Source organism: Nycticebus coucang, chromosome 15 (assembly GCF_027406575.1).
Source record: "Nycticebus coucang isolate mNycCou1 chromosome 15, mNycCou1.pri, whole genome shotgun sequence".
Lineage (NCBI taxonomy): Eukaryota > Metazoa > Chordata > Mammalia > Primates > Lorisidae > Nycticebus > Nycticebus coucang.
Genome location: NC_069794.1, coordinates 97,214,045 through 97,240,047, shown reverse-complemented (window position 1 = coordinate 97,240,047; position 26,003 = coordinate 97,214,045). Strand labels below are relative to the sequence as shown.

Below are 26,003 nucleotides of genomic sequence, written 5' to 3'. Positions count from 1 at the left end.
TCTGTCCCATATAAGACATCTTCTGCACAAGGGAAGGATTTTTTGGGGAGGTCTGTACTGTAGCACAGTATACACAGAGAGGCAGCATGCTGTCACCATATGGCCTACAGGGGCTCAGGCTGCACACCTGCAGCTGGGCTGGACCAGGATGTGCGACATCTGTGGGGGTGTCGGGAGCTTGCTCATTAAGGGCAGAATGTGGAGTGTTGTAGGTAGGGGCGTGGTGACCTCAGTGCCGTGTCCCCTCAGCCCCTGAAGAGGCCCAGCAAGGCAGATGTGTCAGTACCCTGTTGTTCGCTGAGACTGAATGTGTGAAAGGAAACTCACTCCCCACATTCAGCCCTTTACAGTGAGCCTGTGTCGGGGGTGGACGGCTCTACCCAGAGGACATGATGGTTTAGGGGCAGCAGTGGAGCACCCCCACTGCTGCTGAGCTGGGCTCTCCAAAGAGTCGAGCTACAACTGGTCCTGAGCACATGAGCCAAGAGCCCTCCCCAGAGGGTCTGGGGGCTGTTCTGCCCATCACCTACCACAGAAGGAATCTGTGAGTTTCCTCCTCTTTACAAAACCGGATCTTCCTGAACACCTCGTTTCTTTGACCAGTAGAGGGCTGTGTCCAGGCCCGCTGGACAGACTCAGCTGGAAGACAGTTCCATCTGGGCAGGCAGGGCTGTCCCAGAGGCTTTGATCAGGGCCTAGGAGCGTGATGAACAAAGGCCCCTACATGCAAGGACATTGCCACCAACAGTGCCTTCACAGCTGACCAGTCTTTCCATTGTCTCAGTCTTAGGCTAAGGCAGGAGTGGCTGTGTCAAGTAAGACATCACCACCGATGCAGTGCCCTGAAGAAGTCTGAGTTTCTGTGGAGTGAATCGGGCATTCCCAGTGGGAAGGGGAATGGAGGTGTCTGAGAGAAAGACTTCTTTCTTGGCACCTTCCCAGGTGTGGCTGGGGAGTGCGGTTCTTAACAATCTTCTTGTTGAGTGGAATCATCTCTGGAAACAGAAAAAAAGCCAAAGAGGACTTTGATGTGACCCCCTTCTTACAGAAGGTTCTATCTTTTACATGTTTGGTTAATTCTTAGCTCCTGCCCTTTGGGAGTATAGCCGGGTAGGTATCTGTCAGGTTTAATGGGCTCTAGACCCCTGCCCTGAGACTAAGGTGTTGCTTGAGGTTGTGTTTGTGGGTTTTCCCTGTGGACCTACGTCTGAGAACAACAGAGCATTTCTCTTGGGGTTCTGGACTTACAACCTGGGGGTCCAGACCCTCTCATTGACAAGCCTCAAGTCCTCAGGGAGGAGCCTTGAGCCTGGGCAGGACTGGACCTTTGAGGCTGCTGCCAAGGTCGGTGGGTGTGAGGACTAGGGTCCATGCTGAGGATGGGCACTGTTCAGGCTGCTCCAGTATCTGGCATTTGGGCACAGGGCCTGTCATTGGAGGGTTTGTGGCTCTTTGTCCCAAGCCAGTTTCCTTCTCTAAGAGCCCAGGAGGTCTTAGATGGCAAGTGTGTCCTGAGCTTGGCGCCTATGGTGCAGGGAGACCCTGGGTCATGCCCACATGGTGCTTCCTCTGGAGCCCTGTGACTTGGTGGGCAGGTCTCAGGCTGTCCCCCCTGTGACCCTGCTAGAATCTGTATACTTCTTTGTCCTTGTGTATCTGAAATCTGGACAGCTGGGAGATTGATGTGTCTTGAGCTTAGTGTTCCATTTCTAGATGGTTTGGGATCTTAGACAAACACTGAACATCCAGCTGTATTAAGTCACTAGCAACTTCTGGCTGCTAGTGGCTTCTGGATTTGAAATCCTTTGGGCCCAGGGCTTGGTGGGCCCACTGGACCTGCCTGCTGCCCAGGTCTGTACGTGGTTGGCAGGAAGCCACGTGTGTGAGAGCCCTGTGTTGGACATGGCTCACAGTGAGTGCCATACTCTGCTCCAAGCAGAGCTAAGGAGCCAGTCCTGTGGTTCAGAGCCAAGCTGCAGAGGCCCCTGCCTTCCAAGGCTTCGCCCTTTTTTATTCACAGAAGTACTGCAGTGGTCACATCTGCCCTCACACGTCTCTGCAAGAGGCCATTTCCCTGTAGGGGGAGCATTGCCTGTCAGAGCTGCCAACTCTCCGTGCATCCCAGGGATTCAGTGCCATGCCTGCTCCTGAGTGGGGAAGGATGGCCCTCATCTCCACCTTGCCTCTGCCCAGGGTTTCATTTTCTTTCATGGTGGCTGGCAGTACCTTTCTGAGTGCTGCTTCAGGCACCTGTGACATCGCCGGCCCCACGGCTGCCAGGCTTCCCACAGCTGTGCTTTGTCTCCTCGCTCCTCTTTCTCTGCTGTTGTCAGGCCTTCTTGGGCCCAGCCAGAAGTTGCTAGTGACTTACCACAGCTGGGTGGCCAGCCTGGGACAACCAGCCCCCCAGAGCTGAGCCTCTGTGGCATCAGGGTCTCCCTCTGAGGCAGCAATGCCCAGCCTTGGTGGGCATCAGGAGCAATGGGATGCCCCACTCCCACCCCAGAGAATTGAGGTCAGTCTCTCTGGTTCAGAATAGTCCTAGGTGACTACATTCTTCAGCAGAAGCCAGGAACCATTTATTGCTTTAAGCTCTAAAACCTTCTGGTTTGAGCCAGCTCCTTTCTCCAGGCTCTAGGGAGCCTCATCTCCCGGCCTCAGACCCTGAATGCCTGAGGTGGACCCCAGTGGATATGATGGGTCAAGTGGCCACATTGCTGGCCAGTCTCACTGCAGCAAACAGCAGCTTGTTTCTCTAGATCTCCCTGGCGGGCCTCTGGGCAGAAAAGTAGCTATGTTACATGGAATGGCAACTCTCCCTCCCAGGCTAAGGCAGACTGGAGCCAGGCCAGTGGGTCTCAGGAATCTCTTGCTTGTGTGCTGGCCCTGCTGCCTCTCCAGAGTGGCCCTCACTGCCTGCCCTGGGCACAGCCTCCTCAGAGCCCAGGTAGGAGGGGACAGTCCTGAGCTCCTGCTCTCCCTCCTCCATGGCTTCTCCTTACTCTGCCCTCCCTCCTTATCCAGACATGCCTTGGAGATGCCTCAAAAACTCATGCCAAAGGTCTCAAATATTCCCGCCAGTGTCTGCCCATTGCTGAGCTCTTGGGTGGACAGGGTGCTGTGGCAGACTCTTCTCTGGGAGCTCAGCAGAGAGTTGAGGCCATGGCTAAAAGGGAATGTACCTTTGGCTGCAAGTAGAGTCGCAGCCTAGAGGCAGATGCACCCTGCACGAGACTGTCTCCAAGGTGCAGCAGTTCCCGGGGTACCAGGTGCTGGTTCTGAGGCCGGCATGTGTGTGCTCAAATGAGCAGGCAGTATGGAGGTGGTGTGCGGGGATACTGTAGTTAGGGCGCAGGGCATAGGCGAGTGGGGGATACAGCCAGAGTGCTCTACGGTGTGGGGGGCCAACGGTTGGCGATACAGGGCACTTAGCTTGTTTGAGACTTTGGTAGAGATACTCGAAGATACAGAGGGACATGTTTACAGGTGTGTGATGTGCCCAGGTTGTACATACTCTGTGTTCATGTTCTGTCAGCCTAGAAGCTCTGACACCCTAGGAGCAAGGACTGCCACCTCCATCTTGGTTATTTTTTTTTTTTGCAGTTTCTGGCCAGGGCTGGGTTTGAACCCACCACCTCTGGCATGTGGGGCCATTGCCCTACTCTTTTGAGCCACAGGCACCACCCTCCATCTTGGTTTTTAATGACACTCTTCAACAGGTGGGGCTCCTTAAAAAAAGAGCTGATTTTAGGGCTAGAGCAGGAAATATCTGGATGAGCCTGGAGTACCTTGTAGGGCTAGAAAATAAGGCGCACATGCTGCTGGAGTGTGTCACAGGGGCTTAGAGTCAGCCAGAAAAGCTCCCAGTGGGACGGCATAAGCAACCAAGGAATAATATACACTTAGATTATGCTGTAGTTTGGATGTTTGTTCTCTCCAAAGCTTGTGTTGTAATTGGATCCCCAGTGTTGGAAGTGGGCCTGGTGGGAGGTGTGTGGGTCGTGGGGGCCCTCACGAGTAGATTGGTGCTCTTCCCTGAAGAGAGGGGAGCATATGAATTGCTGTGCTGCCCTCCGGCCCCCCATCCCTTTGCTCTCTCTCTTGCCCTGAGATCTGTGCACATGCTTGAGACCCCGCCAGATCCAGGAGTCCAACCCTGAATTTCCCAGCATCCAGAATTGTGAGCCACATAGACCGTTTTTCCTTATAAATTTCTCAGCCTCAGATATTCCTTTGTAGTACCACAAAATGGACTAAGATCATAATTCTAAGTATGAAATACTCGAGTCTGTACTAATACAAGTAAACATAAAAGAAACAAATGGAAGAAAGAAGAGAGACAAAGCCGTGTGTGTAGATGTCTCCCTTGAGGAGGCAGACTGTGGTCCCCATCCCCGTGTGAGGCTGGCACAGGGACCTCCCCAGGAAGCAGGGCAGAGGAGGGCAGCAGTTCCACAGTGTAGAGACCAGCCCATGACCCAGCCAGGTGCATCAATAGGGATAAACTCTGGCTCTTTCATCCATGAGACATGAGGGGCAGGTTACCTGTGTGGTCTTCCTCTCTAAGGACATAACTGTCATCTAGTCACAAGATAAACATCAGACAAACCTAAACTGAAGGGCTTTCTGCAAATGCCTGACCAGCACTCCTCAAAACTGTCCAGGTCACCCAAATCCAGGAAAGCCAGGAACTCTCACAGCTAAGAGTAGCCTGAGGGGACAGGGTACTGAATGTAGCCGGCTCTTAGAGCAGAATGAGAGCTCTGAGTCAGGCGGTGGGGGGTGAAGTGTGGGCCTGTAGCAGGAGTGCTCATGCAGCTGGAGGACTGAGCGGGCACTGTGCCGGTGTGAGAAGTTACCTGTGTAGGTGGGAGCTCCTTATATCCTCTGCACAACTTTTCCATAGGCCTACATCTATCCTAAAGTTTAAAGTTTATTTCAAAAGTGAAAAAGGAAGTACTCTCAAGACTCAGGGAAAGAGGAAGTGGCTCTAGGCCAGGGCTGCTGGGAGGACTTCACACCAGGTGCTGATGGCCTTGCCCTTGAGAGATGGGTGGGGCCTGGGCAGGAGTCCTGAGCCAGGACAAGGGGCTGGTCGAGGAGAAAAGCTCGAAAGTGGGGCCTTGAGCTGTGGCAGAGCATTGCCAGGGGCTTTCCTACCATCTTCCCCTAGCCGGGGCAGCTGCAGTGTGGCCTGTGTGGGGTCCTTGTTTTATGTCCCTGCCGAAGAGGGACACCAAGTGATGGGTGGCCCCTGAGAGATTATGCTGGGGAGTGACTAAAGGCTGAAGCCAGTGCTGCTGTTGGGATCCCATGTTCTTCAGCTCCAGAACTCATTCAGGGCCGTCATCCGCACTTGGAGGGCAGCAGTGCTGCAGGCAGCCTTTCTGCCTTCCTGAGTGTGACGTCTAGTCCCAGTGTGCCCCAGGCCCCTCCAGCAGGGTCCCCTACTCCCCACGCCTTACTGGCTATCCCTGACCACCTTCTGCTTGTGGAGGTCATACCCACTGTGGCTCTGCCTGGCATCCTGTCCACCTTGGGGTTTGTGGCCAGGGTTTGTGGCGGGAAGCTAGGCTCTATAGGTAGGTGTCTTGCTGTGTCCCCAGCACCTCACTGGTCACCGCACGTGGCAGGTGCTTGATTAACACTTAGCAGTTGAGCAGACCCCTCTGAGAGCTGGCCCAGCCTGGGCATGCTGCTGTGGTTTGCTGGCTGTGCCTGTGTCCTGAGTGGTGACACGGTCTCTTACATCTGTGGGGACAGATGTGTGCAGATAAGCGCAAGCCTCGCCTTGAGCTGAGCACCACGTCCACACTCTCTTGCTCTTTGGGCCAGCTCTGACCCTTGGAAACTACCTTTAAGACATTTGAATTTTGCAATGCTGGCCCCCTGCTCCTGCTTCTTACAGGCCAGGTTCCTACCTTTATTTCAGCACCTGTCTCACCATGTACCTTCCTACGTTCGGCGCTCGGAGCAGTCTGAGGTGGGTGCTGCTTCTTCCTCATTGCTGTGGCCCCGGGTCTGGTGTCCAGTGGATGCTGTGGGCTCAGGATTTGGGGGAAGTAGTCCTGTCCTATGTCCCCAACTCCCTTGTGCCCTGGAGGCTACACAGCTCAGCTCCTGCAGTCTGTCCCTGGGGTCTTGAGAGGGTCCTGCTGCTCCTATTCACAGCTTCCTCCTCTGTGCCCCATTTTGGGGACCCCCCCCAGCTCTGCTGGATCAAGGCAGCCTTCAGAGGACCATCTGGGGACAGGAAGAGGGAGGATGAAGAGATCGAGAGGCTCCCAGGCCATGCATAAATGGCCATCACCCTCCACCCAGGGGAGCACAGGTCTTGGCAGAGGTTGGGCATTTCTGTTGGTGGCGTGAGCACCAGCCCTTCTGTGCCCAGCTTTCCTTGTCCTCCTTTCCCAGCCACAGGGAGCTGCCCAGTGGCTGCAGGCCTAGAGGCCACTGAAGTCAGCTCTGCCCTGAGGCTGCGGACCTTGCGGCTCAGCTTCCTTGCTGCTGGGTCTGACTCCAGCCCCTCCAGCTCAGACTTGACCTCTCTCTCAGAGACACTGAGAAGTGATGTAGGGCTGGGGACACTGGCCCACAGTCTGTGCACCTGCACACCTCAAAGGAAAGCCAGGTCCGAGCCCCCTTGATCTGCATCCACCTCACCTCCTTTTTGTTCTGGCGCTGCTCTCGCTCTGCCCCTGGCCCCTGGGCATTTCCTCCCCTGCCTCCAGCCAGAGTCCTCAGCCCTGAGCTCTCGACAACAGGCCCTCCCAGCCCCTTGTCCACTTGGGGATGCCCTAGGGATGTTATAGGCGCTGTTTTGTGTACCCTGGAGTGGCAGCTAGGGTTGCCCTGGCCCACAGCTGCTGGGCTTGTCTTCTGCTGTCTCTGCCTCCACTGTTCAGCTCCCTTCTTCCCTTCCCTGCCTGTGTTCCATCCCTGGTGGCATTAGTGCTAAAGGGTCTATTTTCGTGCAGGGGACAGAAATGCCAGAGAACGGTAGCTGGCGTGTAGGTCAGGTATAGAAATAAGAAATTTCGTGTCTCCTGTTCTCATCATGAGCTGTTCAGGCTGGAATCCTAAGGGTCATCCCTAGCCAGTCTCCCCCACACCCACCCTCTTCGAGTCCCTTTGGCTCTTCCTTCAGAACACACCCCTTCCAACCAGTGTCCCTGTGTGCCATTAACGTTCCTGTCTTGGAACATTGCTTCCCTTTCTTTCTCCCCCCCACTGCTGTCACCTGCTCTGTATCCTCAGATCAGGCCAACAGACCTAACCCTGTGGCCTCAGCCTCCCTTTCCCTCCACTCAGCCTCTGTTTTGACCTCTGGCTAAGCTGGGCTAAACCTGTTGTCTTTCACCCCTAGCACTTCAACCACTTGAAACCATGGAGTTGTTTCTCTTTTTAAAATCTCCCACCATCCCACAAGACTGGTGTGAACTTTCCAACGGCAAGCCCCTCATCTGGCCCCGGGTGGGTGCTCAGCAAACCTCTGTGGGTTGATGCAAACCTTTGAGAAATGACTCGGTCTCCACCTGAACACTTGTCCAGTGAGTTTAAAGGACTTACTGCTGGGCATGAAGGGGTGTAGGTGCTGGGTAGGAGTGAGGAGGGGCACATTCTGGCCCAGACTGTGCCAGTCCTGGCTGAATCAGAGACTGGTGCCTCTGCCAGTGCCCTCCATATGCGACTTGTACCTGTGATCACCAGCCACACTTATGTCACTGAGGTCTGGCTGTGGGGTGGGGTCCTGATACCCTGAGGGAGAGTGGAGGAGCAAAAGCCTAAGGGCCTGTTTTCCTGGGAAGGTGCTGCTCCTGCTCTCATGCTCAGGGCCAGGCGTGGGAGGGGCGGCCTGCCAGGGCCTCTGCTCTGTGCCCCTGGTGCAGAGCCTCATGCAAGGCTGCTGTGAGCACCCGGTTGCGGGACTCCAGGCCAGCTGTGCTAGGTTCCATCTGTAGGATGGACACTTCACCCAAGGAGCGTGCTGGCCCACATGAGGTCTCTGTTTGCGTCTGTGCTTACCGAGGTTTGTGTCATCTGAGTTGGTCTGGACACTTGGTTGTGTGTGTGTTCAAATACATGTAACGTGAAATTGACCATCTCAACCATTTGTGAGCGTGTGCTGCAGTGCCATTGAGCACACTCAGTGCTGTGTGGCCATCCCCCCACCATCTTCTCAAGCCGAAACCGCCCATTAATCACTGCCCCCAACCCCAACCTGCAGCCTCCATTCTGCTCTGACTCCTAGGTGGCTCAGGGAAGTGGAGTCATATGGTGTCTGTCCTGTGATTGGCTCATTCCATAGTGTCTCCTGGTCCATCCATGCTGTGGCACGTGTCAGGATTTTATTCCTTTTTATAAGGTTGAATAATAACCCCTATGGAAGTACGCACTGCTTTGTTTATTCATCTGTCAGTGGACGCTGTGTTGCTTCTGCCTCTTGGCTGCTGTGAGCAAACAGCTGTTCAGGTCCCTGCTTTCTGTTCCCTGGACTGTGTGCCTAGAAGTGGAATCTCTGGACCATATGGTAAATCTGTTTTTTTCTTTCTGAGGAAGCTCCACACTGTTTTCCACAGTGGAAATGGCTGTACCATTTTATCTCCCATAAATGATGCATGAAGTTTTCAGCTTCTCTATATTCCCACCTACATTTATTATTTTCTTTTCTTTTTTGTTTTTAATCACCACTCTCGTTATGTAAAATGGGTTGTCATGGTGGTTTGGATTTGTGTTCACCTCATGAGGAGTGATGGTAAGCATCTTTTCATGGGCTTGTTGGCCATTTGTATCTCTTTGGAGAAATGTTTATTTGAATCCTTTGCCCATTTTAAAATTGTTTCATTTTTTGTTGTTGAGTTTTAGGAGCTCTTTATATATTCTGGATAGTAATCTTTTATCAGATGTATGATTTGCAAATAATGTCTCTCTGTGGATTGACTCATTCTCTTGACAGTGTCCTTAGATGCACAGAAGTTTTTAATTTTGATGGAGTCCAGTTTGTTTTTTCTTTTGTTGTCTGTGATTTTGGTGTCATCTAAGAAACTGCTAAATCTAATGTGATGCTTTTCCCCTTGGTCATCTTCTAAGTCTATGGCCCCCACCCCCGAGCTGCAGACCAGTGCTGGGCAGTGGCCTATTAGGAGCCAGGCTGCACAGCAGGAGGTGGGTCTTGGGTGGGTGTGTGAAGCTTCATCGTCTTTACAGCCACCCCCATCACCGCCTTCTATCGGATCAGCCTCAGCATTAGATTCTCACAGGAGCACGAAACCTACTGTCAGCTGTGCATGGAGGGACGTGGGTTGTGCATTCCTGATGAGAATTAATGCTGATGATCTGAGGTGGAGCTGAGGACATGAGCGGCACACTTGAGGTGCTACCTTCTCCCATCACTCCCATCTAGTTGCAGGAAAACAAGCTCAGGGCTTCCACTGATTCTGTGTTACAGTGAGTTGTATGATTATTTCATTGTATGTTACAATATGATAATAATAGAAACAGCGTGCACAATAAGGGTAATGGCTTGAATGAACCCGAAACCACCCCTCTGCCCCCTTCCTTCCCTGTCCAGTCTGCGGAAAAATTGTCTTCTGTGAAACCGATCCCTGGTGTCAAAAAGGTTGGGGACTGCCACTCAAAACGCTCTGCAGCTTTTGCTCCATTTTGAACTCCTTATTACGTGTGGTGTAGTGTTACTGGCCCGTGCGGAGTCCTCTAGCTGGCCGTTGTGGTTGTGGAAGTGAGAGGGTCTGCTGCCCGCCCCCCTTGTGTTTGAGAAGAATGTGAGCCTTGCTGGGTGGTGAGAGCATCTCAAGGGAAGCTCCTTTGGCAGAGGACACTTGGCCACTGGGCAAGGACCTGGGTGTCTTGCTGCCCTGCCAGTAGCCACGTGGCCTGGCACATCAGGTATAAGGGTTCTTGTACCTGCTGTATCTGTTCTTGTCCCTACCCTTCTTTTGTCCCTTAAAACAAAAATTTGGTTCCAACCCCCAGGAAAGCCCCAGTGGGCATTTCCGCTGCACCTCAGTTTCCCCCAGACCACCAGAGCATATGCAGCACAGGCTCAGGTGGTTGGGGGTGCTGCACTGTGCACAGGAGCTTCCAGCAGCCAGTGCTCTGTGTCTCGGAGGTGCCTTCTGCTAATACAGGGAAGCCCCAAGGCCTCAGAAAGCCCATGCTGTCTCTAGGTGGGCCCAGAGCTAACTCTTAAAGGGAGAACCTCTAGGAATGGGGTTCTGCCAGGATCAGTCTCCAGCTATGCTTGAGACATGGCTGGTGTTCCCCAAGGGCTGCTGTCCGCCTTGGACCCAGCCTCAGTCCCAGAAAAAGGAAGGGCCTCTCCAGACCTGCTGCAGCAGGCAGATCAAGCCCCCCAGCACAGCTGCCCACCCGCTCTCTGCAGGCAAGCCCAGCTCCCTCCTGCCTGGTGTGGGCATGGGGACCACAACCATGACCTTAGGTCGGGGGTGGGGGGGCTCCATTCCTGCCTGAGCCCTGTCTGATCTGGCTATAGGATGGACAGCTCAGTGAGCACTCACCCTTCTCTGTTCAGGGCTGGCCAAGGGTGGAACAGGGCTGGGCAGGCCCCCGTATGTCGCTCAGTCCTGGTGGCCCTGCCTACAGGTTCTCCAATAATCTTGGGTTGAAAAGATCAGGGAGGAGGGAGGGGTAGGGGGACCAGTCACAGGGTCAGACTTTTCCAGGTGGCCCCAAGGAGGCTTGAGGTTTGAGGCCTGGGAGTTTGGGGGGCAATCGTTTACCCTGGGGAAAGACTTTGTTCCTGTGCTTCTCTTGTTTTCCTGTTTGAGTGAGGGAGTGGAAGCAAAAGGGAAGAGCCCCACCCGAGCCTGGCATGTGAGCCCCTCTGGCACTTTAATGGCCATTGCCTGGGACCTGCCCACACACTGAAGGCCACTCAGTACTCTGTCCGGCCTGGCTCTTCTTTCCCTGTGCCTTCTTATGCTCCTGGGGGTCAACCAGAAGCAGAGGCTGGTTTTCCTGAAGCTGAACCTACTTGGGCTAAGGAAGGGGTGGAGGGTCCTCCGATCATGAGGCTGTGTGACCCTAAGCCAGGGCCGCTCTGGCTGCTGACAGAGTACAGGGAGGAGGGCTGGGCTTCAGCAGGTGTGTGTGCCCTTAGAGGGAGTCTCCTGCATCAGAGGACCCTTGGGGTGAGTTCTGGATTTAGGGGCCCTCTGCATCCTTCAGCTACCCCAGATTTTTCCACCTCTTCCCTGAGGGGCCGTAGCCCTGTGCTGGGCTGTGGGAGCTGACTGGTTCCCACCTCCTCTGTGCCTTCACGCTTAAACAATCTGCAGTCTTGGCAGCTGTCCTCGTGGTGCAGGGGTGGAGGCAGAGAGGACCCAAGGCTCCAGATGGCTGTGGGGCTGGGCAAGGACAGACCTGTAATTTGGCCTGCAAACTGCCACCTCTTTTTTGGAAAAGGAAACCAGTGAAACTAGGTGAAGTTCAGCCTCCTAGGAGGCCTGGATTTTTAACCTCTGGAGGTACAAAATTAGGGCAGAGAGCTTTTTGGAGCTGCTGCTTTGCTGACAGCAAAGAGGCAAGGCATTCTCTCTGGCTGGATTTGGGTTGCAGCCCAAATATCTGCCCTTGTTCCTGAGAATGCAGATAGGCATATGTTGCCTCGTAGGCAGAGGCAGGGGAGGGGAGAGGCCTGGGGGCTAAGTGGCCAAGAGGCTGGCTCCAGAGGGACCAGATGCCTTCCCAGAGATGCATCTTGTGGCAGTTTCATCCCTGTGCAGCCATCACAGAGCACTCTGCACAAACCTAGGTGGTACTGCCTTCCACATACCCAGGCTGAACAGCATAGCCCACGGCTCCATGATGCAGCCTGTGTGTGTGACTGCTGAGCACTGCAGGCAGCCGTGGCACAGCAGTGAGTGAGAGCACCGAGAAGGTGCGGCAGTATGGCATGTCCTACCAGGCGACATGGTCTGCCGTGACCACTGGCTAGGTGGTGCACAGCTGTGGCTTCTCTGTGGCTGGCCGCTCCATGTGCAGGTGGGGTGGTTGCGCCTGCCTTAACAGTGTCGTTGGCAGGGTCCGCTTGAGAATATAGAGGAAGGGTATGGCCCAGGGCATGGTGTTCAGCAGGGGTGTGGGAAGGGCGGGGACAGTGTTGTGGCCAGTGCCCTTGCTGGCAGTGGCACCGTCAGACTTGGAGGGAGCCATTTTTGTAGTAGGTTGTCGGTATGTCCATATGCCCTCCGAGAGCCCTGCTGGGAAGCAAGGCATGAATGTCATTTATAGAGTTAGTACCACGTCCTCACATAGTGCTTGTGGGAATGGAGAGTGGTGTAGCCACTTTGGGAAGTAGTCGGGCATTTCCTCAGAGAGTTAAACAGTTACCATCAGACCGGCACGTCTGCTCCCTCATCTGGGAACAGCAGACACGCACCACACAGGTCCCACACAGTGTCTGCAGCAGCTCTGCTCACCTTGCCAGAGTGGCCATCAGCAGATGACTGGACACAGGAAATGTGGTGTAGCCACACGGTGAATGTCATTCAGCCATCCCAGTGAAATGGTGATACGTGCTGCAGTGGTGGTGTGCCTTGGAGTTATGTTAACTGGAAGAGGCCACAGAAGGCTGCGTGTTGTATAATAACAGAATTCCACTTGTATGAGCGATCCAGACAAGATAAAGATACAGAGGCAGAAAGCAGAGAGATCGCTTTGCAGCCTTGAAGGGCCGTGTTGGGAGCTGTCTTTCACGCTCTGTGACTGCTGCGTGACTGAATGTGCTCAAAGCCACTGAATTGTATATCTTAACTAGGCAAATTGTACGGTATGTGAATTAATCTCAATAAAGCTATAAAAAAAGAAAAGTTAATACTAGGGTTAACTAAGGATGAGGTCACCTAGTTTCAGAGCAGGAGGTTTTTTTTGTTTCTTCGTACTCTGTGGGAAGATCTGTGACCCGTGGGAGCAGATTGGGTTTTGGGTCAGTTTTCCTGTCCTGGATGACTGTCACTTAGCCTCTGGCCGTGCCCTCTTCTGTGTCTTTTACTGGATTAGGTAATGCCTGTCTCACAGGGAGGGGTATTAAAGGGGGCATGAGGGAGACTATAATTGCAGGGTCCTGACACAGTGAGCGAATAATATGAATTTCTTTCGATCCTGGTTTAGGTTGCTATGGCTTTGCCTTTCATTGATGCTTTTGAGACCCTTTTTGGAAGGAGATGGAACCCCCATTTCACACGTGAGGAAACTGAGAGGCAGAGAGGGTGTGGGTGTTTCCTTCTACTCCTGGGGGAGGCTGAAATGCAGGGCCGTGCCCAGCAGCAAGGCCGGGTCTTTGGCTGCTGTGCAAGAGGGGCGTGCATGCAGGCGTTGTGCTGATGGGCAGTGTGGTGACAGTGAGCCCAGGGGCAGCAGCCTCACATGAAGCCTGTGCCCCAGGGCCCTGATGGTGATCCCTGATAAGAAAGTAATAGAATTTCTATTGCTTTGCTCTGTTCTCCCCATGTTAACCTATCTTTGGATGTGTGCATTGTATGTTATATTTTGTAAAGGTAGGCTCGTGGTGCAGGTAGAAACTTAGCTAGGGCGTGTGTTGTCCGTGGCTGGAGACCCTGGGCCCAAGGACTGGGGTGGGAGTTGATGGCTGGAGAGGAAGAGTCACCCTGGAAAGCCCCAGGCTGTCCCCTGCCTTTCTGTGTTTGCTCCTGGCTCACTGTGGTGATGATTCTGTGGAGTGGTGGGCCTGGGCGCTTCAAGCCCCACTTCAGCCCACACACTGTCCTCTCACTGGCCCATGGTATTAGTTTCCTTGTTTTTCAAACAGGAGGCTTTGGCTTTGAAAAGGAGGCTCCGTGGCAGTGCTGGGGGTGTTTTTCTGTGTGTGGGCACCCAGCTTTGAGAGCCCAGCCAGAGCAGCCTTAGTGTGGCCTGCCAGGGTCCGGACAGGCAAGGGCCACAGCTGGGGAGAGGAGGTGGGGACGGCCAGGACCGAAGGTGCTGCCCATCTGCCTGTGGGGTTAGTGCTCTGTGTGGTCCTCCCCAGCCAGAGAAGGCAGTTGGGATGTAGATCTAGGCCCTTGCCCCCCGCTCCCCAAGGAACCCCTCCACCACTTGGTTGTAGGGCAGCTCCACCAGGCTCCTAGGAGGGTTAGGGAGAGGCCCCTATAGGTTCCTACACTGATGGAGAATAATGGGCAGCTCCTCGTACCCCCCAATGTCAGCGCAGAGGTCAGAGCCTTCCTGTGAGCCTAGCCCTGCCACCTCCATTCTGAGCTAGGCCCACAGAGGGGCCAGAGGCCCCACAGGGGAAGACTTTCTAGAGCTGGGCACAAAGTCTGCCACCTCAGTGCCCATTGGGCCTGCCTCCTGTACATGGGCATCAAGGGATGTGCAAGTGGGTCCGAGAAGCTCATAGGCCAGCCTGGTGGAAGTATTGGGAAGAGCCTATGGACTTGAGCCCAACCTGCACACAACAGGTGAAGACGAGGGGCCTGAGGGGAGTGGCTGGTCTGGGCATAGCATGGGGGCCAGACCTACGTCCTGTGCCCACGTCCTGTTCTTTAGTGGGCAGCTCCCAGCCAGGCAGCAGTGGAGGCTGCCCGACTATAGCCCCCACCCCCCCAGATGGCTGCTGTTCACCTCCCAAATCCAATGAGCAAGCACCTGCTTCTCCAGGAAGGGTGACCGAGGAAGTTGTGGGCTCTTGGAGTGGGCTTGGTGGAGACGTTGGCAGCTTCCCCAGAGGCGGCTGCCCTGTGAGCACTGTCAGTGCAGAGGGCTCAGGGCAGTGGGAGCCAGGGACAGCACTCCTGGTCGCACCTATTTGCTGTCCCAAAGCATCCTTGCGTCTGGAGACTGATGCAAGACGTGGGGCTAGCTGTCTTCAGACAGCCTTCTGTAGCCTCTTTACTTTAGCAGGTTTCTCAAAGCCTTCCTTTCCTTTTTTAGGTCTTCTCTCCCTAATTTCAGTGTCATAATAACTTCTGTTGCCACAAAAAAAAAGTTAGGAATTGTCCTGGTGAGACGGCCCTTGTAGAGCTGCTCTGGGCCCAGGGGGGTGCCGGTGGGCTGCCCCACCCACAGCCTGCTTTCTTGGATGTGGCTCTCTTCCAGCCCCCTCCTCCTTTAAAAATAACCTTGCTGTTTTAAAAACACCTCACTGCTCTCTTTGGATCAGCAATCCTCTGAGACCAGGATCTTGGCTGCCATTGTCCCCCTCCAGCTGTCTTCTTCCTGTTCCCTCCTCCCCTCTTCTACGAGTTGGGTGTCCTCTGGGGAGAGCCTGGGCTGGCCTCGCCCCTCCCTGGCTGGCTGTGTAGGATCTTGAGGGTCTGGAGGAGGGGCGCCAGCAGCCAGGAGGACTGGGGCTACCCTGGAGCTGCCGGACAGCTGTGCCCTCACTGGCTGGCCTCTAGGCAACTGACTCTGGCGTTGTCTTCTTGCAGCCCACGACCCTCCCTCAGGGCACCATCAACATGAACCAGTGCACAGATGTGGTGGATGGGGAGGGCCGCACGGGCCAGAAGTTCTCCTTGTGCATCCTGACACCTGAGAAGGAGCATTTCATCAGGGCAGAAACCAAGGAGATCGTCAGCGGGTGAGAATGCTTGGGCTGCAGGATGGCGCACTCCTTGCCCACCCTCGGGTCCAGACCACTTGGGCCGTGTGCTGGTGGTGGGGTTGGTGTCATTGGTCCCTTCTCCACGTGTCTCTTCTTCTGAGCTCCCTGTCTCCATGCTCAGCATCCCTGTGTACCCAGTCACTGCTCCAGAAACCAGGCTTGGTTTCTGCACACTCACTGAGGCCGCCGCTCCTGTCCTATAGACTCTGAGGCCTCCCTAGTGGTCCCAGGGCCGCTATACCTTTCTTAGGCCTGTTCACTGATCTCTGTACCCCCATTCTCACTGTATCCCTAGCTTCCCTGTCACTCTCCCTGCAGGGAGATGAGTCCCCAAAGCACTTCAACATTGCCCCACTCCTGTCTAAGCCCCTTCACCTGTAGGGTTGATAGAGTTCTAGCTCCCAGCTCACCCCCACTACTATTGCACGCTATCCCCAAAGCCTTGCTGGGCTTCATCTCTGTGGAAGCTCAAGATGGCCTCAGTACATATGGTCTTCCTCAGTGATGGCCCTGAGGCTGGTGTGTCTCAGTCCCCTGTGCTTCACAGATGGCCCCTTTGCTGCTGCTGCACCAAAGTGGAAAGAATGGACCTTTCTTCTTCTTCCTACTCCTCTGAGAGTAGGAGGAGGGTCGTGATGCAGCCCATAGTCCCAGCTCCTGTCTGTGAGCCCATGGTGGCATCTGCCTTCTGGGTACACCAGCCCAGCATGGGGGGCATTTGCTACACACGGACTGTGAGCGGGGCTGTAGTGGAAAGCCACACATCCCTGCCTCTCCAGGGTCTGGAAAGGTGAGCAGGTGCATCAGGCCTGGCCAGGGAGCAGGAGCTGGGTCTTGGAGAAGCCCTCTCATCTTTTTTCATGGTTGAGAAGCAGGCAGGAAGTATGTCTGGGGGGGCTAGTGGGGGAGTCACCCTCTATTGGGGTGCCACTCTCCAGAGTCCTCCTGGGGACATGCTGGAGGAGCACTTTGTGTCTGTTCCTGATCTTAATCTTGAACCCTGCCATTTAAGACTATCAGGGCTTCTCCAGAACTCTCATTCTGCAGTAGAAGGCTGAGGGCCTAGTGGCGGGAGCCTGTCTGGGGTACCCTCTGCACTCCTGCCTACACATAGCCTGGGCCTTGCTCTGCCTAGATGGGCTTCCTAGGGAGCCCTGGGCCTCCCTGTGGGAGCTGGGTCCCAAAAGGGTCTGGGTGACAGGTGGGGTGGAAAGGGGATCTGAGGTCCCCAGGATGGGATGTGAGGTGTCCAGAGTGGTGCTTTCTGAGACCAGGCCAGAAACAGACGTGCTGTGTCCTGTGGTGACAGGAGGGGTGGCTCTCCCAGCAGGCAGCCTGAGTGCTGCTGGGTCCTCAGTCCCCCTTACCTTCTCTGCACGTGTGGGGCAAGGCACTCTGTAGGGTCCAGAGCTTGTGTGGTGGCTTGGTAGTGTGTCCAGAGCCAGAACGAGCACGCCAGGGCTCCTTCCCTCCCAGTCCTGCTGGTTCCAGGCCTTGTCTGCCCCAGTCCAGCAGGGAGGTTCTCACGGTGGCAGCTTGGCTCAGCCCCTCCTGTGGCCCAGGCAGCAGCTTCCTTACCACCCCTCATTCTGGGACACTTAGCCTCCTTAAGGCAGTTGGGGGGCTTCTACCCCTGCCTTATCTTCCCTGTTCTCTGTCTCCCACTCTTGTAGACCCTTACCCCCACACCTCATGGCCTGTTGCCCATCACAGTTCATATGCCCGGTAACTTCATCCCTGGGCTCCGGGACCCTGACATGGGTCTGTGTGCTCTGAGCACAGCAGAGCCAGCCCCCAAGGAGTTACAGACCTCCCACCAGGAGGTGGGAGCAGGGTAGTCAGGGACAGACCTGGGCAGGTCTGTCTCTCTCAGGCAAGTAGAGGAAGTTGGTATCTCTCTTTCTGATCCCCACATGCCGGGAGGGGCCTGCGGGCTGTTGGGGCCACACTTCACACAGCCCTTAGAGGAAGTAGGGTTTGCATGGAAGCGAACACATGAGACTCTGTGCTCTGAGCAGGGGAGGCTGGGCCACCCTGGCCCCGCACTGCCTTTCAGCTCTGCCTTCTGCCATTCTCACCCAGGATTCCCTGGCAACCACCAACGACATCCATCCCCTCCTCTCTTCATAGAGTTTATTTTGTTCATACTTGTAGCACATCTGGATGGTGTTAGACATTTACCCAGCCTCTGTGAGAGAACCAAGTGCAGAGGACACGTCCCATTGTGTGCTCCTGGACCCAGCATCTCTCCGACCCCAGTCTGAATGGAGACTAAGATACCTAAAGGGACGGAGCCTCATGGGATAACCCAGGCCTGTCACCACCATCCCTTCTCCTCCTGGGTCTTTGGTTTTCTGGGGCCAACCCAGGAGAGCTCAGTACCTCCATTTTGCCAGCAACCACAGTGGCAACTCTGCTTTCTTTTTTTTCCTTGAGGCTTCATCCTGGGAGGCCTGTTTTTTGTTTTGTTTGTTTGTTTTTTGGTCTTTTTTTTTTTTTTTTTTCTTATTTGATTTTTAGACAGTCTTATTCTGTGGCCCAGGGCTAGAGTGCTGTGTCATCATTCTAGCTCACAGCAACCTCAAACTCTTGGCCTTAAGCCATCTTCCTGCTTCAGCTTCCTAAGTAGCGGGGCCTATAGGCACCTGCCATAATGCTTGGCTAGTTTTTCTGTTTTTAGTAGAGATGGAGGGAGGTCTTGAACTTGCTCAAGCTGGTCTGGAACTCCTGAGCTCAAGGGATCCTCCCAGCGTGCTAGGATTACAGGTGTGAGCCACCATGCCCAGCCTGTGAAGCCTATTAGTAGTTGACAGCTGATAGCACGTGGGTCCTGGGGGAATGAAGTGACTAAAGAGTGGCCTTCTGCAGGCAAGGCTCTTCCTGGTGGAAAGTCTGTTAACCCCACAAGCACTGTGAGCACTCAAGTTGCATTACCAAGGCCCTCTCCCAGTGTCTTCCACTGCCAGACAAGCTTGGTGAGAAGGTGACCAGCAGGGGGGAAAGCCTGCTCCTCTGCTGGCTCAGCAGATGTACCCATGGAGAAGTGGCCTGCAGCACCTGTGGCATGGGTCTCTGACAGCACAGGTGTTTGTCTTCATGGAACATCCAGCATCACTGACTGGTCTAAGCCGGGCTGAGGGTAGCCCCTTGGCAAGCCCAGATTCCCCGGCCACCAGCTGTCAGCAGCGTACCCTTCCTGAGTTTGTCCCACAGGCCAGTGACTGTGACTGGCCTGCCCTCTGTCTCATGCCCCAGTCTCAGCATGGCCTCCAAGCAGGGTGTGGCATTGTGCTCTCACCTAGCGCTGGGCCCGCTGGCCTCAGGCCTGGCATAGGCCCTGGTAGTCTGCACAGATCTGGAGCAGTGTCTCTTGTGTGCCCTCCCTCCTGGAGAGGACACTGGGGCTGCTCTTACACCAGCAGGCCCAGAGCTAGAGCTGGGGCTTCAGGGGCAGGGCCCCACTGCGCCCCTGCTCCCCAGCCTGCTTCCTCCAGCCCTAACAGGACTAGCGTGAGGCCCTCGTGAGGCAACCAGCCGCTCTTCAACCCCTTCATCTGTTGTAGGGTCTGTGTAGGGGAAGCAGCAGCCATTGTGTCATGACCTAGCCCTACCTCTGATTGCAGAACTGAGGAGACTGACGCCCAGAGGGGCTGAGATCTACCTGAGCCTGTGGGTGGTGGCAGGTCCGATTCCAGGGGCCGAGCCTCCTGCCTGTTCTTTCCACCCTCCCCAGCTGCAGCCCTAGTGGGGGTCCCTGGGCGTCTCTGCCTGGCCTTCCCCAAAGCCAGGGGCTAAGGCACCCTCCCCCCGCACGGGGTGGTTTTGGGAGGTCAGCTGTTTAGCACCCATAGTACTCTTTCCTGTCTCGGGGCCAGCATCTGCCTCTGCAGCCCCATGTGCCTCCTAGTTACAGCCCATCTGTACTTGCCTCATGTACTCCAGGAGGTGGCCTTACCTGGAGACAGGGCCAGTAATGGAATACTGTGGTCAGGCCTGCAGCCTGCATTGTGCCCTGAGCCTACTGTGTTCACTGCAGGGCCATTGGCCTGGCCTGCTCTTCAGTGACTTGCTGTGTCTGGGGAGAGGCCTGCTCTATGTGGGGCCTGGACAGCCCCAGCCCGGGCTGTAGCATGTGGACCCCGAGAGGCAGGTCTGACCTGGTGCTCTGTCCCCTCTTCTCCTCCCAGGTGGCTGGAGATGCTCATGGTCTATCCCAGGACCAACAAGCAGAACCAGAAGAAGAAACGGAAAGTGGAGCCTCCCACACCGCAGGTCGGTATCCCCTGGGTGGACCTGGGGCCCAGGAAGAAGAGAGATTTCTAGGGAGGTGAGGGGATGTCAGGGGGGCCAGGTGGGGGCTGCAGCAGTTACCAGTCCACTCACTCTTCCTTCTCATGCTCCATGGGCTACAGTCTGCTGTGTCCTCTCTGAGCCACAGAACAGAACCCACAGTAGGTGCTGAGTGGTGGGTGTCCCTTGGGAGGAGGAGCCTGCTGCACACACCTCAGGAAGGAACAGTGGGCTGCAAGGGAGTGGACAGGGGGAGTCCAGGGTGTCCCAGCTGAGTGAGGGGCACTCAGAGATCCCTGCCTCCCGGGTGCCCTGCTGTCTATACCTCCTTGGGCTGTGTGTGGATGTGCTCGCCCTGGGCTGCAGCAGAGGCCTCCCTGCCCTGGAGTACAGCTGGTGCCCACCCTCGTCTAAGGGTCATCTATCTGCCACCCCGGCGTGCTCTGCCCAGCGTTTGCTAGAAGGGAGATGCCCCTGGCAAGGTGGCAGAAACACATTCGGAGCACTTCCTGGAAACTGAGAATGGAGCATAGCAGTTAACAATCAAATCCCCTGAAGACACCTGGTTTGAGAGAGAAAATCACAGGCAGATGAGCAGTGTCTAGGGCCATGCTTGTTCCTGTGGGGACGCCTTAGAAACAGGAGTCTACTGGGTGGGAGGTGTGGCCTGGGCAGGGGATGATTGCTGAGCACCACTCCTACCCCATGGCCACTCTGTTCCCCAGCTACTGCTGGCCATGGGCAAGCCTTAGCTTTGTGGTTGGTAGAAGGAGCCACATGAGCCTCCCAGGTTGGGGAGGTCGCCTAGACCTCAGCCCCCTCCCAAGCCCCAGGGAAGCCAACCTGATGGGGTCTCTCCTTTCCACCCCTGTCTTCTAAGAGCATCTCATTTGAGCTTGCTGGTTCCAGAGGCTGTGGTCTTTCATTGGGGGCTATCTCTCTGTCTTGTGGGGCAGCATGGGGCCTCTGCAGAGGACAGGTGGGAACTAGGGTTGGGACAGGGCCTCTGGGCAGGGTAGGCCTCCCTTTGCAGCCTGATCCCAAAGGCATTCTCATGACCCAGGGTGTGGCTGGGGTAAGTATAACATCTTCTCGGTCCCAGTTGAGGCAAGAACCCAAGACCCTGCTGTACCTGACCTCTTTTTTCCATGGCCCAGCATGGGTTGGGAGAGTTTCAGGTCGAACTAGCAGAGTACTTGAAGCATGGGCTCTCTGCTGTGCCCTATTAAATCCATCCTCTGCCCCAAGGAGCTCAGGTAGAAGAGCTGACGCTCCTGCTTCCAGAAGCTTAGGCTATGGATTGGGGAACAGATAGTTTTTCAGTGAGGATGGCTCCCTGCCAAGCCCAGGCTTAGAGAGAGGCCTGTGACATGGCTCCAGGGAGCTTTTCTTTCCCCGCCTCCCCCATTATGCTCGAAGAAAGCCTGGAGCAGAAGGAAATGTTGACCCTGTAGGTGTGAGCAGGGCGGGAAGGGTACAGGGCAGGAAGGATGGATACAGGCCAGCCTCATAGCCCTGTCTCCCTGGCCAGGGGTGCAGCGCCTGCCTGGGCCCCCACTCGTCTGACAGAGCTCAGGCTCTCCCAGGCTTCCAGGTCTGCTGTTTCTCCACTTCTCTCCTCAGTGTGAGTCAAACCAGTACCACTGGACTATGCACTCTTTTCTTAGGAATCTTTGTTTTGGGGGGGAAGGGAGGGTATCAGCTGCCACCCCTGCTTAAAGTCTCAACCCTCCCTTCCTGTTGGGTCCCCAGCTCTGTGTGTATGCCAAGGAAGTAGGGAGAAAGCCCCCTCCAGAGAGGGTCCTGGGCAGCAGTGAGGCTCTGGTGACATCTGCTTTGCTACTGGGGGTAGGGGTTGGGGGACTAAAGATGGTTCTTCATCCAGCATAGCTAGCAGGTTATTTTGGATGAGCACATCAGAGAGGTTTTGGCTCGAGGAACAGGTGGCCCTGGGACCAGGTCTCCTTAGCTCTTTGGAGCCCTCAGGAACTGTCAGAAGATAACTTCACCGCTTGTTTCTGAGAGGCTGACTTCTTCCGAGGGAGCATCCAGCCTGACGTCTGTCTGCTGGCAGCTCTGAGTAGTCTGGGGACATCTTGATTCTGTGGCAATTGCCATCCTGGCTGGGAATCTTTGCAAAGCTGACAGTAGCTTTGGACCTGCTGGCTTGGTCGGGCGTGTGAGAGCGTGTGCAGACTGTGCACACGAGTGTGTGTGTGTTTAGGTGGAACCTGCTGGCTCGGTCTGGCGTGTGAGAGCGTGTGCGGACTGTGTGTGTGTGTGTGTAGGTGGAACCTGCTGGCTTAGTCTGGCGTGTACGGACTGTGCACACGTGTGTGTGTGTAGGTGGAACCTGCTGGCTCGGTCTGATGTGTGAGAGCACGTGAGGACTGTGTGCGTGTGCGTGTGTGTGTGCAGGTGGGACCTGCTGGCTTGGTCTGGCGTGTGAGAGCGTGTGCGGACTGTGTGCACATGAGTGTTTGTGTACACAGGTGGGACACTCCATTCCTCTAGTCCATGCAGGTTGTCACAAAAACACCACAGACTGGGTGGCTCATAAACGATGGAAATTTATTTTTCACAGCATTGGAGGCTGGGAAGTCCGAGATCAAGGAGCCAGTAGGGCCTCTGTCCTGGCTCTCACGTGCTGGAAGAAGCACGGACACTCTCTGGGGCTCCACCTTTATGACTTAGTCACCTCCCTAAGGTTAGGATCTTAACATGTGAATTTCGGGGACACAAACAGACAGTAGCATTTGCTTTGCATCTGATGACTCTGTCCTTCTCATGCTGTCCAGGTCTTCTGTGGACCTTCTCAGAACCAGAAAGCAGAGGGTGGGTGAGGCTGCAAGGTGGGGTGAGGCAGAGCTGGGCAGGGCTGGGCTGCTGTGGACTTGCTCTTAGCATTCACCCTGAGGACCTGCAGGTGGCACTGGGCCTACCTCGGTGTGTTTTCTCCCCACCCCAGCCCTGTTCCTCTTGTTTGTGTCTTCAGTGCCTTGAAGTCTAAGAATGATAACATCTGCCCCAGCCACTGTGCTCTTACTGTTGGTGCCTGCCGCTGTGCTGAGGAGATTTCGGGTTTTGTGGGTCAGGAGGACCTGTGCATCTTAGTGGGGAATTGGGCACTCTGGGGCTGCAGAGATGAAAACACCACAGAACCACCTGCAGGAGCTTCCCCTTCTGGAGACCCCAGGCCGCTGACGCTGCATAGTTGGCCTGGATGTCCTCACAGCCAGACAGCAGGGCCTGTGAACTGCCTGGCTGCATGCTGCATGCTGCATGCCTGGCTGACATCGCCCTCCCCTCCAGGAGCCCGGGCCTGCCAAGGTGGCTGTCACCAGCAGCAGCAGCATCCCCAGTGCTGAGAAGGTCCCCACTACCAAGTCCACTCTGTGGCAGGAGGAAATGCGGGGCAAGGACCAGCCAGATGGGAGCAGCCTGAGTCCAGCTCAAAGTCCTGGCCAGGGCCAGCCTCCTGCTGCCAGCTCCCTACGGGAACCTGGGCTGGAGAGCAAAGAAGGTGAGCAGGGCCAGGCTGGCCTGGGTGCCCAGGGGACTGACACTGGGGACTTAGTCTGGGCCTGCAGCCCTGTGCCTCCATGTACCTCTGTCCATTTATGCCATGGGCAACACCCAGCCTGGTATGGGTTCTGGTCTTGGTCTTGCTGCTTCTGGCTCTTAGACCCCATCTGTAAAGGAGGGAGGCAGCGCCTGTAAGCTCCAGGTGGGCATCAGGTGAATTCGTGGCCACCTGCACAGGGCCTGGTGTTAGGATACCTGCTCCTCCATCACTGTGCTCATGCCTGCAGCTGTGAGCTGGGACATCCATCATGTCCTGAGAGAAGCAGTGACTAAGGCGGTCTTGTCCCCCCTCCCCAATAGCATCACTGTGCCCATTCCCTCAGCACTCTGGACTTATCTGAGCAGAGCAGGACCTATCCCAGGCCCTAGAGGGCTTTGCAAGATACAGGTCAGCTTTTCCTATTTATATTTCGTCTACATTGTTAAAGACAAGTAAGTCGATAGTTGGGGCTGGTGCCACTTGCATTGGCCAGAGGCTTCTCAGTCTCACTTCAGTGACTGCAGCTCACTCACTTCATCTCACTGCTGCAGAAGTCCCCTGCTCCGTCCCTCCCCCAGATGCACTAAGGCACTGAGGGACTGGTTGGCTGCTGGTTTCCTCCTTGTCTGTGGGATATCCTATGCTGGGGTCCCCCTAAGCTGTCCCATGCAGGCCCCCCAACCCAACTAGAAGTGCAGGGGCCCCTGCTGGTCCAGTTGAGGGGCATCCAGGTAAGGGGAGTGTGGGTGGAATATTTATTTCTTCCCTCCCCACTCTGCCCTTGGACCAGCTGTGCCAGACCCTGGAGACAGGAGGTAGAAATGGCCCCTGCTTGGACCCTACATGGACTTTTTAAGAAAATCCTCAGAGCAGAGCTGGTGGCAGGCTGAGCATGTTTCCTCCCACCTCCCTTCTAGAGGAGGGCGCTGTGAGCAGTGACCGCATGGATGGTGGCCGCAAAGTCCGAGTGGAGAGCGGCTACTTCTCCCTGGAGAAGACCAAGCAGGACATGAAGGCTGAGGAACAGCAGCTGCCCCCACCGCTCTCCCCGCCCAGCCCCAGCACCCCTGACAACAGGTACAGTTGCTCCAAGTCACCCTTCCAGGAGCTTGGTCATCCTCTTGCTTCCCCAGGTCCTCGGCTCCCAAGCCAGATGGTTTGCAGCGTCTCCCTTGGCTCCCTGGATGCAGCTGGCCGGCCCCCCACCCATGTGGACTCTGGCAGCCCCGGGGGGCAGGGGGCAGACAGACTGGGGAGCGCCTTTGCCTTTAAAGCCAGCAGGCAGTATGCCACCCTGGCCGACGTCCCCAAGGCCATCAGGATCAGCCACCGAGAAGCCTTCCAGGTGGAGAGAAGGCGGCTGGAACGTAGGACTCGGGCCCGGAGCCCTGGCAGGGAAGAGGTGGCCCGCCTGTTTGGCAATGAGCGGAGGTAAGAAGGGTAGAAAGGCTGTAGCAGGCCACACACGTGCTCGGGGGTGGGGGTGGGTGGGTCCTGACACAAACACCCTCGGCCTCTCTTGGGTAGCACACATTCTGTTCCAAGCATGAGGTGGTTTCTTACAGCCAGAATGCAGGATTTCTGAGGACCAGAAGCCTGGGCTCTAATTGCCCCTGTGGGTTCTCAGTTGTCTGGGCCTTGTGTGCCCAGGATCTTTTCCTCTTGGCCCATTTCAATTCTCTGAAGCAGCCCTGGAGCCAGGAAGATCCTAGAGCTACAGATGTGAGAGGGGCCTTCTTGCCCTGGCAGTCCCAGGGGAGGGGACAAAGGTACAAGGGCAGATGACTATGCCTAGGAAGATGAGGGCAGCACGGGCTCCCTGGAGAACCCGCTTTCCTGACAGGTAGCCAGTGAGCGGCTGGGGGCTCATAGCCACGCTTCTGCCCTCCAGGCTTGTTGAGGAGGGAAGCTGGCAGGGGCTCCTGCTCCCTGGAGAGAGACAAGGTTTGGACAGAAGGTCCAAGGCTGTGGCCAAGGGGTGTAGGTGCAGAGCTCTGCTGCTATGAGGGGGGCCTGTGCTGCCCTGAATCTCTCAAGTTTCTGGGAAAACTAGAGAAGGAGCTCGGCTCCCCCAAGCCCTCAGCAGCTGTGAACTGAGGCTGTGCCTGGGCAGCAGGGTCCCCACCTTGCAGTAAAATAGTCAACAGTATATATGGGCATTCTGGGAAGAAAACTAGTAGTTTTCATTAGGTTCACAAAGAACTTCAATGTCCAGAAAAGAGCTTGAGACCTAAGTTCCAGAAATTTGCAAGCTGTCTTCACTGCACCAGACACAGCCTAAAGCTCAGAGGCAAAGGTGCTTTCAGGATGGGCCAAGGCCCTGGGCTTACTTCCTGGGTGGAGGGAAGGGTGTTTTTCCCTCTTGTCCACTTTTTCTCTGGACACTCACCATTGGCCAACAGCTCACCCATTCTTCAGATGTCCCAGGTGGAAAGGACCTGTGGGTCAGCCTCTAGGATGAGGAAAAGTCACCTGGAGATGTTGGTTTTGAAAAGAGGAAAACACCTTTACTTCCTAGGGAAAGGGAAAGGGACAGCTGAG

The 26,003-nt window shown here is 55.6% G+C and overlaps 1 protein-coding gene across 11 annotated transcripts in view; it reads left to right on the top strand.

Annotated features, from left to right (window-relative positions):
* The window catches only part of MPRIP (myosin phosphatase Rho interacting protein), a 150,843-nt gene that overhangs the window by 75,471 nt on the left and 49,369 nt on the right, over positions 1 to 26,003 (top strand). For 8 of the 11 annotated variants that reach the window (XR_008374563.1, XR_008374564.1, XM_053563221.1 and 5 more), the window contains 4 exons: positions 15,432 to 15,583; positions 19,795 to 19,879; positions 23,210 to 23,420; positions 24,380 to 24,893. Coding sequence is in view for 9 of the 11 variants with exons in the window: in XM_053563221.1 (XP_053419196.1) it covers positions 15,432 to 15,583; positions 19,795 to 19,879; positions 23,210 to 23,420; positions 24,380 to 24,893 (962 nt within the window). In the remaining 2 variants the exon portion in view is untranslated. The remainder of the gene's footprint in view (positions 1 to 15,431; positions 15,584 to 19,794; positions 19,880 to 23,209; positions 23,421 to 24,379; positions 24,894 to 26,003) is intronic. The other 3 variants (XM_053563227.1, XM_053563228.1, XM_053563229.1) reach the window with 1 other exon arrangement.